Source organism: Leptidea sinapis, chromosome 2, assembly GCF_905404315.1.
Source record: "Leptidea sinapis chromosome 2, ilLepSina1.1, whole genome shotgun sequence".
NCBI classification, from domain to species: Eukaryota; Metazoa; Arthropoda; class Insecta; order Lepidoptera; family Pieridae; genus Leptidea; species Leptidea sinapis.
This window is the reverse complement of record NC_066266.1, coordinates 25,289,952-25,309,041: the sequence shown is the minus strand read 5'-3', so window position 1 is coordinate 25,309,041 and position 19,090 is coordinate 25,289,952. Positions and strand designations below refer to the sequence as shown.

Below are 19,090 nucleotides of genomic sequence, written 5' to 3'. Positions count from 1 at the left end.
GCGTTACTCTGCGGAAAACCGTAATTATACAAATGATTTAAGTTTTCTTTAGTGTTAATTCCGCCAATAGTCTTTATAATTTTTCCCGGAAACAATAATAATTTTAATATTTTACATACATGTGAAAAAGGATTCCGCTTAAATGTGTTAGAGCAATTAGAAATAATAAAACACAACAATAACATGTTTACATTATTGAATGAACAAACAAATTTAGTCCCATCACCTTTGTTGCGTATCTCTTCCGGGGGTAATACGTCACAACAGCCGACCAATCACAGCGCGTCATTTCATGGGACGAGGGTATAAAAGAGCGGCTTCCAGCTCACTTGATTCAGTCTCGTGCCAGATTTTGGCGAGACAACACGTCCTGAGGATGCCTCGTGTAGAGGCGAAACACGTGTTGAATTGTTTAAAGACAAATATTGGCGGAATTAACACTTAAAGAAAATTCAAATCATTTGTATGCTTAGTATAGATAAAAAAAAGTACTTGTGTGTTAAAAATAACATTTATATTTCTCAATAGTCTATCACTATCTATTACTCAATGACAATTAACAATAATTCGTGTTATTATATGAGACCTGCATGGTCCGTGTATAAGGTAATATAGTTTACCTTAAATCTTAATACCTTGTTGTTAAAACAGTGGGTGTAAAAGATATCATTTCATAAAACTCGTTGAAAAACTTACACCAAATGAAAGTTTAATAATGTTTTTCTTTCATCTTAATTATGTCATATAAGTCTTTATTATTCAACTTAATTTTAATTACAATGAAACTCCAATATATAAACAAATAAATTTATTCATATACTCAGTACAAATCAAGATTGTTCTTATAATAAACAAATTTATAAAACAGGCACAATAGTCTTACACAAATTAAATTTGTAACCACAATTTTGAACGATGCGGGAATTTCCGTCCGAGCCAAACGTCCGAGTGACGCATGGTTCGTAAATCTTGGAACGTCTTGTTTATCTCTCAGGTAAAAATAACAAATTGTTTAGATTTAAAAGAGCGACATCTCAAGTCAATTTTCTAGTATTTAATTATTGGGGTTGAGCAGGTTATCAACTGTAAAGTAGATACTGTAGATGGAGCCACAACCTGAGAGTTCAACAAAACATACCAAGATTTACGATCCGTGCGTACTCGAACAGTTTGTTCAGTTGGTAAGAGCGCTAGGACAGAACCCGAGAGGTCGGGGGTTCAAGTCCCGCATTGTTTATAAATTTTGATTACAAATTTAATTTGTATAATTACTCACAAAAATGAGGGATATCACTTTAAAATAAAAAATTTAGGAAGTAATCTTTTCGAAGCAACAAAAGCTGCAAAACATTAGTGACAAGAGACGATAGGCGTATAGAAAGAGAGGGTTTTGCATTTTCTGAGGTCTCAAGTTATATTTAACGATATAAATTTAAAAATTACATCTCAATTCAGTTTCCTAATTGAAGTTCTTTTTTTAAGTGAAACTTCCATCTATCGACGTATGAGAGAAGTTTATAGCAAATCGTCACGATTTTCGGTTACGCGCCATCTTGTTTTCGCCTTAAGTGCCACAGTACTGACTGACAACTCTGTCATTTAAAGTTTATTAAATAAATTCCCAAATCTCATTGAATTTTTGAAGTGAAACTTCTATATTGACGTATTGCAGAATTAAAAAAAAATAAATTATAAATTTATAATTATTAAATTTATATTTAAAAAATTATAATTATCTTCAAATGAAAAGAGCGTTAATATTTTTGGTACAAATTTAATTTGTATTTTTTTTTATTTAAATCCATAACATGCTGATTAGATATATATAGTATATATTAATTTTATTAAATTAAGAAGCGTCCTCATAGCCCTCTGTCTTCATATCGTTGATACCCAATTCTTCATTCTGTTCAAAACTGCGTTCATAGTAGGTTACCTTTAAGCCTAACCGAAAAACAAGCAAATATGAAACATATATCACGCATTTGCCAATGTCATGTAGAAGTAGAGTACTTGATTACTAATTTTAATTGAAGTGATCGGTGCTAAAGATTGATACAAGTTATATTTTCTTTTTTTTTACATATTTATAATACAAGTAATGAATTAGTGATTGTTCTTTCTAGAAACACGAGGAAGCCTTGTTTTGTTACTCTAAAGAAGTATAACTTCTTGAGTACGTACATAAGTACACACACACTTTTTGAAGTGAAAACTTGTTTAGAATTGTTGTGATTTGAAAGTCGATGAAACGAAAAAGCGAGACAGTAAAAAGAAAGAGACAGCCACATAAATTCATAAGATTAAACGTGGGTGAAAATAAGATACGAAGCATTATACAGTGTTTGGTACCAGGCGATCATAGTCGAAGAAGAGATTGTCTTATGTCTGACGCGAGTGTACCTTAATATATTCTGACGTCATGCGCACGACGCATAACTCATAGACACCAGAAGAGCATAAATATGGTAGCGGTGATAGTCATGTCTTTCATAGCCGTTGAAATCATGTGTCATAGCAACATGTACCAGGACTTCATATGCAAGTTAGAGATTTATGCACAATGTAGGTTTCACTTCTGACATGTGTACTTTGTACGCACGCAATTTTTTTTCGTAAATGTATTTCTTACCATCATCGTAATGCGTCGGGTCATCATTGAGGTTCTGAACGTACGAGTTTCCTGCCGGGTCGTCGAGTATAAGAGTAATTGCGCGCTTGCCGTCGATGACTTCTTCAAGTTTCGTTATGAACCTAAAACAACATAAGAAATTAATTATTTTTCACCAAAGTTATGAGAGAGAGATAGTGTAGGCATTGAGACGTCAATAGTGAGTAGGGGAATAGCAATGTCTCTCAAGAACTCTCGAACTACGAAAGAACTAATAAAAATCTTATCTACGGTAGATTTTATGATAAGACCAGACGACACTTCCCATAAGTGATCCGTATGCTCATTATTGAAAACGAAAAATTAATACCAAGTCTGCTATATAAGATGCCCTTCAAACCGAAAAAAAATGAAAACTAATGCTTGGTGGCAGAAGATGGCGCCGTGGTGTCATGACCCATCTAGCAGGCATCCTTTGTTGCAATCCAGCACCCTGCGACGAGATGCAGTAATTTCCTCAGCCTTGATGATGGGACCTAAAACTGATCCTTGTGAAACACCCAAGTAATTTACACTTGTTATGGTATAATTTATATTTACTAATTGTGTTGTTTTAATCGAAAATGACGACAGTAAATAATTAATGTACTACGCTTCTTCTGACGTCAGAAGGTTTAGTCTATTTATAATGTATGCAATGATTAATATTGTCGAACGCTTCGGTCAAGCTTAAGAAAAAAAAGTTTAAGGTGAACATGATGATAGTTATTTACTTCATAATTATTTTTGTACAAATGTGTTATAAGGTACTGTGGGAAAAGTCTATTTAATTAAGCGAACATTGTACGATCAGATTGCACAAAAATCTGTATCCACACTTCAATTATTTATAAGGAGTTTTTCCAAAAATTAATCTCTCCCGGTACTACATGGAAGTGATGTCTGTGTGTCATTAACATGTCCGTCATTCGACTCATACTCACTGATTCATAGTGTCACTGTCGACACAAGTTGGTGCGTCTCCCGTCAAGGCTGGAGCATTTGCCAGCTGCTCGATTGTGCTCCTCAGCAGGCCTTCAGCCGTGGTGAACCTTCCCCCGAGCGCCCTTCCCCCCACATCTAGATCTAGCTCCGGAATCTGCATACTGCAAGTTTCTGACTGAAAACGTTTCATATTACAATACAAAGTGTTTTTCAAGAAATAATTTTCATTAGCGCGTTAGGAAAAAATTATCATATTGAATATTTACGATGCGCGCGCACACCGTCACGCAAATTCGACACCCTGACACGTTAGCTGGTCAACTAGACCATTTTATTTATAACAATAAGGGATAAGACGAGCAGGACGTTCAGCTCATGCTACTTGTAACGCCCTGCCAATTACAATGCAGTGCCGCTCAGGATTCTTGAAAAACCCCAGAAATTCTGAGCTGCACTAAAGCTTCGCTCGCCACCTTGAGACAAGATAAGTCACATTTGCCCAGTAATTTCACTAGCTACGGCGCCCTTTAGACCGAAACATAGTAATGCTTACACATTACGGCTTCACGGCAGAAATAGGCACCGTTGTGGTACCCATAATCTAGCCGGCATCCTCTGCAAAGGCCTCCTACTGGTAGATTCTCATTAGTATAATACTACAGTTACCAAGCCTCTTGTAACTCATATGTCTACTGTCAATGAACGAGTATTAAAAATATGAGCATAATATGACGTACTGGATTTGGGCCTCGACTAGGCAAGAGACTGCTGTTCATCCGTATCTATCTCTCAGCAATATTTTCATCTGGACTATAAATACAAGTTTCCCGGCTAAAAAATGTTTATTGTGGCTTATCCCTAAGAGCAACATTTCACCGGGACACCGCTACAAAATACATACAGCTCTATGGAGAGTTACTCGCCTGGAGGTCTATTACCAAAATCGATAGCCGAAGTTTCGTCCGAAACGAAAGAACGACGAACTTCAAAATAAATCCTATTACCAAAGTACTACTGATCCGAACGGTACGGACGGATTTCGTTTCGGAACCATATAAATAACCAGTTGTAGTTACGACTATGAATTTCGGAATAAGATAAATGAAAGACAAAATGTCTAATCGCGAAATTCGTATCGATCTTCGGATCCGAAACACTTTCGTAATGCGAAAATGTATGATCCGTCAAACGAAAGTTCGTATTTCTATTTTGGTAATAAGGCTCTGGTGCATGTGTGGTCTAGTTTGTTAGCTTACGGACACCACAGTGGCGCGAGTGGTTGCGCTGCCGTGATGTCGTGGTGAAATATATCCCTACGAGCATTGCGGACTTATTTGTAGACCTTATTTGGGTGTACTGTAGTAAATTATTTTGATCTGTCTCGTAGGGTTTGCAATGAAAGGCCAAAAAAATGTGTTCATTGATGACATGATATTAGATACCTCGAAAATTATGTGTGTAAACTATCTATTAAAAAGAAAAGCATCAAAATTCCATGCGTAGTTTTAAAGATCTAAGCACAGCATTTAATACTATGTAGTGATTCCTGCACCCAGTACATTATTTTTCTAAGGTCTATCGTGATCACCGATAGAGCTAGGGTAAAACTTATGCACGTGCGACCCAATGTAATTCTACTTCAAGTGTACGAGTCAACTGTCCAATTTAGAGTTTTAGTGTGACTACTAGCTCACAATTTCTTAAAAATGATACAAATTTCAATTCCTGATGATGTAATAAACGTCTTTAATATTATAGAAAACAAGTATCCTTATTTTCAAAGTCAAATTTTAATTATACAAATTTAATTTGTAACCAAAATTTATGAACGATGCGGGTCTCGAATCTGTGACCTCTGGGGTTCCGGGCGAGCGCTCTCTACAAAGTATCTTACAAATTACCTTTAAAACATCTCGTGAGAAGTCTTCCTTGTTCGCTATCCGGACTTCGAACCGGACACCTTTCTCTTCGATGCCACCTCCAGACTTCACCTAAGAGTCACATAAACATACATAAATTCGTCGGTCTCATACAATTTTTTTTGAATAACTGCTAGATGTACTAAATTCAAAATAGTGTGTTAATGGGGCGACTATGAAGAAGGGGGTGTGGCGTGGACAGTGAAAGAGATGGAGTGTGTGTGTGGCGAGGACAGTGAAAGAGAAGGAGTGTGTCAGTGGCGATGACTGTGAAAGAGATGGAGTGTGTGTGTGGCGAGGACAGTGAAAGAAATGGAGTGTGTGTGCGGCGAGGACAGTGAAAGAGAAGGAGTGTGTCAGTGGCGATGACTGTGAAAGAGATGGAGTGTGTGTGTGGCGAGGACAGTGAAAGAGAAGGAGTGTGTCAGTGGCGATGACTGTGAAAGAGATGGAGTGTGTGTGTGGCGAGGACAGTGAAAGAAATGGAGTGTGTGTGCGGCGAGGACAGTGAAAGAGAAGGAGTGTGTCAGTGGCGATGACTGTGAAAGAGATGGAGTGTGTGTGTGGCGAGGACAGTGAAAGAAATGGAGTGTGTGTGCGGCGAGGACAGTGAAAGAGAAGGAGTGTGTCAGTGGCGATGACTGTGAAAGAGATGGAGTGTGTGTGTGGCGAGGACAGTGAAAGAGAAGGAGTGTGTCAGTGGCGATGACTGTGAAAGAGATGGAGTGTGTGTGTGGCGAGGACAGTGAAAGAAATGGAGTGTGTGTGCGGCGAGGACAGTGAAAGAGAAGGAGTGTGTCAGTGGCGATGACTGTGAAAGAGATGGAGTGTGTGTGTGGCGAGGACAGTGAAAGAGAAGGAGTGTGTCAGTGGCGATGACTGTGAAAGAGATGGAGTGTGTGTGTGGCGAGGACAGTGAAAGAAATGGAGTGTGTGTGCGGCGAGGACAGTGAAAGAGAAGGAGTGTGTCAGTGGCGATGACTGTGAAAGAGATGGAGTGTGTGTGTGGCGAGGACAGTGAAAGAAATGGAGTGTGTGTGTGGCGATGACTGTGAAAGAGATGGAGTGTGTGTGTGGCGAGGACAGTGAAAGAAATGGAGTGTGTGTGTGGCGAGGACAGTGAAAGGTATGGAGAGTGTGGGTGGCGAAGACAGTGAAAGAGAAGGAGTGTGTGGGTGGCGAGGACAGTGAAAGAGAAGGGGTGTGTGTGTGTGTAACGAGGAAAGTGAAAGAGAAGCAATGTGTGTCTGGCGAGGACAGTGAAAGAGAAGTTGTGAGTGTGGCGAGGACAGTGAAAGAGATTGAGTGTGGGTGACGATGACAGTGAAAGAGAAGGAGTTTGTCAGCTGTTTCACCTGATTCCTGCCACCGAATTCCACCTTCACACGACACGCCACAAATTACGATATCATCCCCACCATCTGAATGTGTGGCGTTCCTCTCCACACTACTGTTTGCAACTAACTTTCTTCCACGTACTACAAATCTGTGGAATGAGCTCCTTGTGTGGTGTTTCCAGGACGATACGACATGGGTACCTTAAAAAAAAGTTGCGTACATTAAAAGGCCGGCAACGCTCCAGTAATTCCTCTGATGTTGCAAGAGAATGTAGGCGGTGCTCGTTTGTCCTCCTTTACGATAAAGATAAAGTTGTCAAGCGACTCACCTCGTTGGTTCTGTGGCCGCAAGAGTCGCAAACCGTTGCCATTATCACAACCTCCTTGAAGTGAGGTATCTCTGTCAAAGAAAACAAAAATGCATTTAAAAAGTAGAGAACCATTGAGAGCAAAATTTAAATAAATTAATATCTAAATTGTTGTTTCTCAATATATTCTTGACAATGTAATGTATGTTCATAGGCACATAAGTGAATTTGTTAGAAACTGCCATAACTATAATGTTAACACCAGGAACGGACAAACTTATAATGCCTACTATATATACTCGGCTAAGTCGAGTTAGTAAGTCTTTTGTGGGGCGTTGTATATGCTTTTACAACAAGATCCCAGAAAATGTTCAATACAAATGTATTACGAAATTCAAAAGAATTGTTAACAAACGTTTGTGTGGTAAAGGTTACTATAACATAAATGACTTTCTTAATGATACCACAGACTGTGAATGGAGCGACTCAGACTATTAAATAATAATTTTTATTGTACTATATTACATTGTAATCATATTTTTATGAAACAAAAAGCCCGCTGAGTGTCTTGCGCCCGTTCTTCTCAGGTCTGAGGCATAATTTTTCAAATGGGTGGTAGTCTTTGAATTCCAATAAGTGATATCACATTCTACTTTGAATAAAAATATTAGAACTTGTATCCATGAAATAAATTTGTATTTTTAGAGCATTTAAATTTTTTATTTTCAATAAAAGCGTTTAACCTAAATAATTTTTTTGCTCTTTTTTTTAACATTTCTTTTGAATTGCTCATAAAAAGGTTAGTTTTAAAGTGCGAAAGAGTGTGTATGTGGCGAGGACAGTGAAAGAGATGGAGAGTGTGGGTGGCGAGGACAGTGAAAGAAATGGAGTATGTGTGTGGCAAGGACAGTGAAAGAGATTTTTTTAACATTTCTTTTGAATTGCTCATTTAAAGGTTAGTTTTAAATACAATTTTTTTCGACGTTTCCACAGCTATCATAGTCTATCTAGACGTATAGAATATCTAACTCTCGTGATTTTTCTCGTACATTTGTTTTGTGCATATCTTTATTTATGTCCTCGTGTATTCAAATGGATTCTTTTTTAAAAGCCTGTACGGTGTGCAACCGTACACCTTCCTCACTCAGCACTTAACATCATTACAATTTTGCGACATATTCTTACCCTCTCATTAACATTCACAACAATATCCTTTAAATAAAATATATTATACGTAATTTCTGAACAAAATATTTCATTCGACTGTTGTATTGTAGCAACAGCTCGTACATATCAAATTGGTCCTTCGAGCCGGCTTCGGGGGCGAAACCATTGAATTGTTATGAGAAAGGCGGCTGGTCAGTTCAAAAAATATACTTACTCGTCAGTTTCATGTTAGTATCTGCTGGAGCGTTGCAGTCAGGGCAGTTAGTCGGGAACTGCATCACCTCCTCAGCTGATAGTCTCTCGTAGCAGCCCTGGGAAGGGTCTGCCGGAGACACGACTCCTGGGAGTCCTGTATCTGCGCTCTTCATCTAGGTGCAAACGAAGAGGTATCACTTTTTGTTCAAATTGCATCAACTAGATGAAATAGATTTGATTAAGCTGTTTCGCCTGATTCCTTTCGCCGAATTCCACCTTCGCACAACACGCCATAAATTAGGATATCATCCCTACAATCTGGATGTGTGGCGGTCCTCCACAGTGCGGTTTTCAAGGAACTTTCTTCCACATACCACAAAGCTGTGGACTGAGTTTCCTTCTGCGGTGTTTCCGGGACGATACGACATGGGCACCTTCAAAAAAGCGCGTACACCTTCCTCAAAGGCCGGCAACGCTACTGTGATTTTTCTGGTGTTGCAAGAAAATGTGGGCGGCGGTGATTAACACCAGATGACCCGTACACAGGGTTTGTCATCCTGTTCCATAAAAAAAAATCCGCCACAACCTAACAGTGGAACAAGACATATCAAGATTTATGAACAATACGTCACTCGAACGGTTGGCTCAGTGGAAGAGCGCTCGCACGGAACGCGAGAGGTCGCGGGTTTGAGTTTCGCATCGTTCATAAATTATATATAAAAATTTTATTTGTGTAATAACTACCGAGAATTACCTCATCATTCAAATAAATGCCAAGTGTGTGATTCTGTTCATTGTCCCGATTGAAGTCTGTGCGAACACATCTGGGATCCTTGTGGGGCGCCGATGGGTTCTCGACAAATGTGTTACCTGAAAATGATAAAATATTAAATAACGATTGTTTTAATATCTCCAACCCCATTTCACTATCGGACAATCAATCCGAGAAAGGACTTTCAGGCTTACGTCGTTTATATCCCTATTCAGGGCCACTGGTAACTGAGCCTAAACCGCTTAAGGGCAAATTACGGAGATCAAGACTTTTTTATGACAATTAGCGACGAGACGAGCAGAACGCTCAGCTGATGATTATTAATACGCCCTGTCCATTAAAATGCAGTGCCGCTTCATGAAAAACTCCCAAAAATTTCGAGCGGCACTAAAATTGCGCTCGTCACCTTGAGACATAAGATGTTAGGTCTCATTTGCCCAGTAATTTCACTAGCTACGGCGCCTTTCAGACCGAAACACAATAATGATTACATATACTGCTTCACGGAAGAAATAGGCGACGTTGTCGAACCCATTAACTAGCCGGCATCCTGTGCAAAGGAGCTTCCCACTAGTAAATACCCTTAGTTACCTCTTAGGACACCCTTGGGCCTGGACTTCCCTATAAGCATATATCTATAAAATTTATGCCCCAGCGAAGCACAGAGCTAACAACTTCTGTTGAAGCATAATACATTGTCAATGGTATGACTTGTAACCGAGCTACAAGTTTGCACATGTATTTTTTTTAACAATAAATTTCGTTTATTTCAAAGATTACATTTACATTTTTTAGTGGTTGAAACTTCCCAGTAAGTTGTCTTAATTGTGTGTGTGTGTGTGTGTGTGTGTGATTGTGAGCGAATGAGTGTGTGCATGTGGGTTTGAATTGGACCTTTAATTGGGTCCATCTATACAATGCGTGTGTTTGTCATGTCAGTTTGATCAGAATATTTTCCACTTCATCATAAGCAAGACAAGTTAGCCAATTATTTAAAGTTTATTATTATTTTAATTATTTTAAGTACACTGATTGACATTTAAACTGTCGTTCAGCAAAAGTAGTGCGAACAGTACTTCAATTATGTCGTTGTACTTGCGTTGGTAGAAGTGTATTTTAAATAAGGGACGAGACGAGCAGGACGTTCAGCTGATGGTAATTGATGCCCATTAAAATGCAGTGCCGCTCAGGATTGTTGAAATACCCCAAAAATTCTGAGCGGAACTACAACTGCGCTCGTCACCTTGGAGACAAATGTTAAGTCTCATTTGCCCAGTAATTTCACTAGCTACGGCGCCCTTTAAACCAAAACACAGCAATGCTTACACATTACTGCTCCACGGAAAAGAAGGCGCCGTTGTAGTACCCATAATAGCGGTGGCATCCTGTGCAACGGAACCTCCCACTGGTAAATAGCTCGTGAGTTGCATCTAGACGAGACCCGTCAGGATTTTACCATCGGGGCTATCAATAAATTTCGTTGGCTTTCGTATCAGTACTTACCGCTAACATCTTCCAACACCAGAGTCCACTTGGTCTCCAGTCTCCTCAACGCTTGCAGCCTGCTGATGAACTGGTCTATCTGAGCTGCGGTGTCCGGATGCTGTTTCACGCGCAACTCCTGGTCTTGCGAGAGACCATCAATCGCCCGCGCTAGTATACCCTCCACTGTTGTAACTTCTACAATAAGTAAAAACATTTTGTATTCCTCATGCGGGAAACATTTGCCCATTTTGACGACCCATATAGCCGAATTGTTAGTGACCCTGACTAAGCTAGTGGTCCCTGCTTCGAATCCCGGTAGGTGCAATCATTTATATGATGAATATAGATGTTTGTTTCCTATGTTTATATGTATTTATGTATGTTTAAGTAAGTATATCTTATATCTTTAAACGAGCAATTCTTGTATATATATAATCTGAATCTCGGAAACGGCTCCAACGATTTTCATAAAATTAAGTATGCAGGGGATTTCGGGGGTGATAAATCGATCTAGCTAGGTTTCAATTTAAAAAAAATGGTTTTATCCATGTTTGAATGAGAAACAGCTACAATAATATTAGAATACAAAGGTAAATTTCGCCACTATATACAAGACTATTATAGCTCAGATGGGACATTGGGTGATCCGGAAAGCAGAAGGCCCCGGTTCGAATCCAGATGTCCTATTAGTTTTTTTTTGTTCAAGTTTTGTACATTCTTATAAATCCGAGCAAGGCTCGGTCGTCCGGATATTTGTATTAAATATATCGTTGTCTTGTACCCATAGTACATGCTATGCCTAGTTTGGGGCAAGATAATTTGTGTAAAAGTTGAGTGCGAAAAGTTTACTCGTCGCACGCAAATTATACGTGGCACACGAAAGTTAAGATAAAATTGCTAAAATATATATAAGTAACTGGACGACCCAGCCTTGCTCAGATTTTTAAGATAATACATAACTTGAACAAAAAATACTAACAATATATATAGACACACACTTTTTACACAAATTATCTTGCCCCAAGTTAAGCATATATAGCCTGTGTTATGAGTTACAAGACAATGATATATTTAATACAATATACCTACTTAAACATACATAAATACATTTAAACATCCATGACTCGGAAACAAACATCCATATTCATCATATAAATGCTTGCACCTACCGGGATTCGAACCCGGGACCTCTAGCTTAGTAGGTAGGATCGCTAACCACTCTGCTATACAGGTCGCCATAATAGGACACCTGGATCCGAACCGGGGTCTTCTGCTTTCCGGATCACCCATCTGAGCTATTATATTATATAGTGGCAAATTGTATTCTGATGTTAAATCAAATCAAAATCACTTTATTCACGTAGGTCACGGAAATGACACTTATGAATGTCAAAAAAAAAAAATTCTTATTGAATCTACCGCTACTTCGTAAAGGGTTGAGCTAATGAGGAGAAGTAGCAAAAAACTCATTGCCACTCTTTTATTTTAAGATTTACATTTAAGTACATCGATTTACAAATCATTACAAATTACAATATAATATGTAAAATGATGCAACAGACACACTCAAACGTCAAATAGTCAATGTCTTACACGAGTAAGTCAAAAAAGTAAATGTAAATTAATACAAAAGTTACTGAGTACAGTAGCTGCATCATCCACATACACCGTAAATAAATAAATAAAGGTATTCTGTGAGTATTTTATAATCGATTATTGTTATTGTAACAGTTTCTCATTAAAACACGGATAAAACTACATTTTTCCAAAATTAAAAACCTAGCTAGATCCATTTCTCGCCCCCGAAACTACCTGTATACTAAATTTCATTAAAATTGTTGGAGGAGTTGCCGAGATTCAGATTATATATATACTAGCTGACCCGACAGACGTTGTACTGTAGTACATAATGTATAAAATTCTGTTTTTTATGTATTTGTCAATAATTTTTCATAACATCAAGAATTATTTCATAACGTATGATCCTTGTTGTTATAATGAAATTGTTTCACAACATAACTGTCAAACCGTGCGTCAATAAATTCTCTCACAGAAAATATGTCCATACAAAACAAATATTGGAAAGAAAAATAATTATGGGTCCCAAATCGAAATACAAAACTATCCTATCTCTCAAGTTGGACTAAACTGCACTCCATGAAGTAATCCCTATTTAAATCCGTTCATTAGTTTAGGAGTCCATCGCGGACAAACCACGTGTCACGTAATTTATATATACTAAGATATATATATATATATATATATATTTATATATATTTATACACAAGAATTGCTCGTTTAAATATATAAAATAATAAAAAAAACAAAACACAATCGAAATATCAAAACTGAATTGAGGTTGACGCGTCTGACAGTTTAATTTAAAAAAACAAAATTATATTTTAAGTTACAAAAGTTGTTGATAAGCCTGACTGTCCAATATTGAGGCATTGGATACACACACATGTACACATATCTAGTGTTTCAGCATGTCGTGGCAAGTATTTAAATTAAACGATATTAAAGAATTGTAATTAAATTAAATCAAATTTAAATTGAATTAAATTTTATTATATTACTCAAATTTGGATTAAATTATGCAATGCTAAATATAATGTACTAACATAGCTTCTAAGAAATACTAACACTTATGGGCCAACAGTCTGAAATAAATAGATTTTATTTTTATTTCTTAATCATCTAAGTCAAAATTATTGGTATCCTGCGCATACAAAGAACACTTAAAATAAAGAAAGTGAACGTAATTAAGTTTAAATGTTTTTCTATTTTTGTGTCCGTCTTTTAAAGTGTTTTGAATGTCCTTGTACGAATAAAAAAGTTTACAAACGAATATCGGAGAGTCGGAAATAATACATAAATCGTCGCATTTGAAATACAAAATAGTATGTTCAACTCGCGCGACAAGTTGTCGATTGCCCACGAAAGTGAAGTTGAACTGACATAGTTTTTTTTTTATGAAAGTAAGGGAAGAGACGTGCAGGACGTACAGCTGATGGCAATGCAGTGCCGCTCAGGATTCTTGAAAAACCCCAAAAATTCTGAGCGGCGCTACAACTGCGCTCGTCACCTTGAGACATAAGATGTTAGGTCTCATTTGCCCAGTAATTTCACTAGCTACGGCGCCCTTCAGACTGAAACACAGTAATGCTAACACATTACTGCTCCACGGCAGAAATGGCGCCGTTGTGGTACCCATAATCTAGCCGGCATCCTGTGCAAAGGAGCCACCCACTGGTGCAGAAATGGCGCCGTTGTGGTACCCATAATCTAGCCGGCATCCTGTGCAAAGGAGCCTCCCACTGGTACGGCGATACGGCGAGATTAGTATACTTTAGTTACTTTCATAGTATTATGTCCTATGGCATATTGTTATGGGGCAGTGCGGCCGATATTAATACCATCTTTGTGCTGCAGAAGAGGGCTATTCGCGCGATTTATAACCTAGGTCCTAAAGAATCATTAAGAGAAAAATTTAAAGAAATAAACATTTTGACTGTTGCTTCTCAATACATTTTTGATAATGTTCTGTATGTTCATAAGCACATTGAGGAATTTTCTAGAAACTGTGACATTCATAATGTTAACACGAGGAACAAACATAAACTTGTTATGCCTACTACTAGGTTGGGTCGAGTTAGTAAGTCTTTTGTTGGGCGATGTATATGCTTCTACAATATGATCCCAGAAAATGTACAAAAAAAATGTGTTACGAAATTTAAAAGAATTGTGAAAAAACGTTTGTGTGGGAAAGGTTATTATAGCATAAGCGATTTTCTTAATAACACGGACTGGGAATAAAGCGAACACCCTCAGGCTCTTTAATTATAAATGTTTATTGTACGATATCACATTGTAATCCATATTTTATATTTAAAAAAAAAGCCCGCTGAGTTTCTTGCGCCCATTCTTCTCAGGTCTGAGGCAGTCTCTTTTGAATGGGTGGTAGATTTTGACGTTCAATAAGTGATTTTAAATCCTATTTTGAATAAAAATATTTGAATTTGAACGCACGAGCGAAGCGATAGTAATATAAAGTAGTGTTGTTCTTAAGTGATAATTCTCACAGACTGTTTAGATTTGCGACATCTCAAATCGATTTCCTAAAAAGATTACCTCCTTTCTGACTCTTGGCGGGAATCTCAAAGTCCAACTCTGGTATTGAAACACTGGTGAAGTCACTCTTCACAACCTGTCGGTTCAAATCTATCGGTTCCTCAACTTGCAGCTTCCATCTACAAATATAACATAGACATCTTCACTTCAGCACCCTCACTTATAGGATTAATACACAAATAAAATTTGAAAAACATAAATTTTATTAAAACTGAAGCCACAACCTGAGAGTTTAACAAAGGAAACAGAATTTTATAGCGAGGCGGTACTCGAACGGTTAGCTCAGTTGGTTAGAGCACCGGCACGGAACGCCCGAGGTCGTGGGTTCGAATCCCACATCGTGCATAAAATTTTGTTTTTCAAATTTTATTTGTGTATTAATCCTAGAAGTGAGGGTTATCACCTTAAAAACATAACAAATTGTTTAGATTTACAAGAGCGACATCTCAAGTCAATTTCCTAATATGCAAATATTGGGGTTGATCAGGTTATCAACTGTAAAGTAGATCCTGTAGATGAAGCCACAACTTGAGAGTTGAACAAAGCAAACAGAATTTTATAACGAGGTGGTACTCGAACGGTTAGCTCAGCTTTTTCAAATTTTATTTGTGCACTGTATGCATCAAAATTATTAACGACAAGGGGGCATGCACTTAGGACCTTATCAAAAATAGTGTTATTGTGGTTTCGAAGTGAAAATTTGTACTGCCACTCAGAATTTTTGGGTTTTTAAATAAACCTGGGCGGTACTGCATTGGAATGGACAGGGCGTATCAATTCCAATTAACTGAACGTCCTGCTCGTCTCGTTCCTTATTTTCATTAAAAAAAAATACAGCGTTTTGGTACCAGGCGATCATAGTCAATGAAGAGATTGTTTTGATATTATTCAAGCAATTTGTGGTGTTTTGGTTGGAAGGACCCCATAGCTCGTGAACAGTAGTATTAACACCTCCTAACCGGAGTCGTACGTCGATACCAATAACCCTATTTATATTATACAGGATGTAATAGTTAAGTGTGACCAGCCGATTATTCCGTAACTATTACAGATATCAAAAAAACTTTAAGCTGATATTGAAAGTATGTTACCTAATTAGTAATTTGAAATCATTAACTTTTTAATAAATAAACGAGAAGTATCCAAAATTTTGATGTTAAACACTCCCATATATATCCTATATATCGTATGAGATATGGAATAATCGCCTAGTCGAATTCCATTCCGAATTCCACCTTCGCACGACACGCCACAAGTTAGGATATCATCCTCACCATCTGGATGTGTGGCGGTCCTCCACAGTGCGGTTTACAAGGAGCTTTCTTCCACGTACTACAAAGCTGTGGAATGAGCTTCCTTGTGCGGTGTTTCCGCGACGATACGACATGGGTACCTTCAAAAAAAGCGCATACTCCTTCCTTAAAGGCCGGCAACGCTCCTGTGATTCCCCTTGTGTTGCAAGAGATTGTGGGCGGCGGTGATCACTTAACACCAGGTGACCCATACGCTCGTTTGTCCTCCTATTCCAAAAAAAAATCATACTTAACAATTACACACTATATATAATTATTGTGTGGATAATATTACTTTACATACTTTTTTGTGTATAGCCACTATATTGCAGCCCAAGTGACATTGCATTTTATCAAATTGCGAAAGAGACACAAACCCAACTTGGCCAATTAACTCAAATTGTCGAAAAATGTTTTATTAAATTTGAGAACAAATTAAATTAAATTTAACTAACCAAAATTGAAGAATGATGCGGACCTCAAACCTCTTGGGTTCCATCCGAGCACTCTTCTACTGATCAAACCGTTCAAGTGACATATCATTCATAAATTTTGGTTACAAATCTTATTTTAGTTAAATCCAGAAGTGAGCGATGTCGGTTTAACAATAACAAATTGTTTAATAAATGTATACCTGACTCCGAGCTCAGCAAATGCCCCGCCCCCCTGTATTTCATTATTCTCAAAGCCGCAATGCTCACAGGAGAAAGACATTATCACCACATTCTTGTAGTGTGGTATTCGAGTTAACAGCAATCTTGTCATACCCTGTAATCAAATGAGCAACAGATAATTATTATTATCTTTACGCAGTTATTGACAAGTATGTGTGAAATAAAAAAAAAAAAACAGACTTTGATAAGTGAGTGAGTGACTGCCCACTGACTATCTAATGAATTTTTTTATCTCTATTATATCTGCAATCGGTCCCCATACTATGAGCAGATGTGTTGGACATTTTCATTGATTTTGTCGGAAGAGGGGTCCATCGACTTTTCTTCCTTTTAATTTGAAAGATGCTTTAAAGTTAGTAACTCCACTGCCAAGGGGTTTGAGTGAAATGCTAGATAATCTTTGTAATTTGAAGAATATTGTTTAATTTCTTCCTTTATTATTTTAAATTTAAGTTCTTCATGAAGTTCATTGTTTTTTAGGAATCTAATAAAAATGTTTTTTTTATTTTTCTAATATGTGCCTAGTTACAACACTGCTGAGTTTACTTTAGACCTACCCACATGTGCCACTAACATAACTGCAAACTATTTTGATAACACTGCCTTATAAGCAGTTCATGGTGACACAGGCCTCAGGTAATATCCAATCGCAACTGTCGGAAGTGGAAGCATGGCTTGATAAATGGAGAAGAAAAGTAATCCGTAAAAAAAAAGTTTTCACATTATAGACATTTAACTAAAAATTTTTAGAATAATATTCCATTAAGGTTATAAATATAGCTTTTTATCATAACATATTGTACATATTGGACTCACAAGCTGTATCGTTGTTTACCAAAAGCAAATAAAAGTTTCACTTTAATAAATAACAACATTTATATCAAACACTGACAAAAACAAACAAAATAGCGTGGAGCACTGGCACAAATGAGTAATAGTCTATACAGTAACCGGTCAGCTGCTGCTAACTATAGGCGCCGCCCGACCGTCACACAGACAAAAAAGTTTGAGACAATGTAATAAAAGTTTCACTTTAACAAGTCTGTCACTTTGTAAGTAAATATGTCCTCCAGTTCAACTGTATAATGAGAACAATCCTCAAGCGGATGATTTTAAGTACTTGGGAATGCATAAAATAATAAACATAAAACAACTCTATGCTAGAGTGAGAGATATGTACTGGATGATCAGCCGCATGTCTAAGTTGTCAAACAGTAGCAAAATTACAAACTACAAAGTGATACTTAAACCAATATGGACCTATTGTAATCAACAATGATTATAAGATTTTTTGGTAAGAAACGAAGGCCGCTCAGTCCCTAAGATTTTGATTGGCTATGAGGTTGAATTGTGTTTTGTTATTGTTTAAGGTTATTTGCTTGAACTTTGACAAAGTATATATGTACAGCAAAAGAATAGATAGGCAATGTTATATAAAATTTTAAGGGCTGTATTTCATATATTCAACATCATACTTGAATTAAATTAAGAATTTTAAGAATATGTTTCTAACTTTCTAGAAGAATCGAGTACTTACGTTTGCATAACAATTTACACAGAATGATTCGATTTGTGTGACTTCTGGGTCTGGGTCCTCAGCATTTAGATCCCTAAATAAGGGCTTCTTCTCTGTGCTGGTCATTTTTAATATTTAAACTTTTTCGATATATTCGCAGAAAACTTGTTTATTGTTTATCACTCGGCAGTCGGCAGTCGACACCAAAGAGAATTTAAACACTACGTGTCGGCACTCGTGAGTCCTGACTCCACTCACCACCAAAGAGGACGTAAATACTACATAATTCTCAACAATAAATATCACTTGATTGTTTGCTCATTGCTGTCAGGGATGGCGACCATTCATGTGAGATCGATTAATAAAATTGGAGAATCGATTTTTAGGTCGAAAAGATCAAACTCTTAATTAGATATTATGCAATAGTGAATCGATTATTTTGTTTTGCCAAAACCCAAAAAATATTAACAGTGAAGTTAGTCGAAGTGACCTATATTACGATGGTCCCGGTTGATTTAACTCGCGGGATAGCTGTATGCTTTCCTGCGCCTTCATTTCAATAAAAAAAGTTTACTAAACTGGCAAGAACAAAAAAAATTTTTTTACGACTTTCACTTAGCCTTGATGTGTGGAGTATCGTGGAATAATCTGTTCCTTCATTATGAGTCTTCTGTTCCTTTTGAGTGCCTTTTTCAA

General features: G+C 37.3%; 1 protein-coding gene across 1 annotated transcript; it reads right to left on the bottom strand.

Annotated features, from left to right (window-relative positions):
* Positions 1-793: 793 nt before the first annotated feature.
* On the bottom strand, positions 794-18,656 carry LOC126974895 (zinc finger protein ZPR1). Its single transcript, XM_050822613.1, has 11 exons — positions 18,416-18,656; positions 16,839-16,972; positions 14,913-15,031; positions 10,797-10,973; positions 9,276-9,391; positions 8,541-8,694; positions 7,181-7,251; positions 5,497-5,586; positions 3,595-3,770; positions 2,633-2,754; positions 794-1,944 (listed from the first exon to the last, which is right to left on the bottom strand). The coding sequence occupies exons 1-11, from the start codon at positions 18,518-18,520 to the stop codon at positions 1,850-1,852; spliced, it is 1,359 nt and encodes a 452-aa protein (XP_050678570.1). The 5' UTR covers positions 18,521-18,656; the 3' UTR covers positions 794-1,849.
* Between the last annotated feature and the right edge of the window lie 434 nt (positions 18,657-19,090).

Coding starts and splice junctions, on each gene's coding strand:
- LOC126974895 (XM_050822613.1), bottom strand. CDS start 18,520: ATGACCAGCACAGAGAAGAAGCCCTTATTTAGGGATCTAAATGCTGAG. Junction 7,252..8,540: donor TACTAACATGAAACTGACGA/GTAAGTATATTT, acceptor TTTCTTTGACAG/AGATACCTCACTTCAAGGAG. Junction 3,771..5,496: donor TCTCACGAGATGTTTTAAAG/GTAATTTGTAAG, acceptor AAACGTTTTCAG/TCAGAAACTTGCAGTATGCA.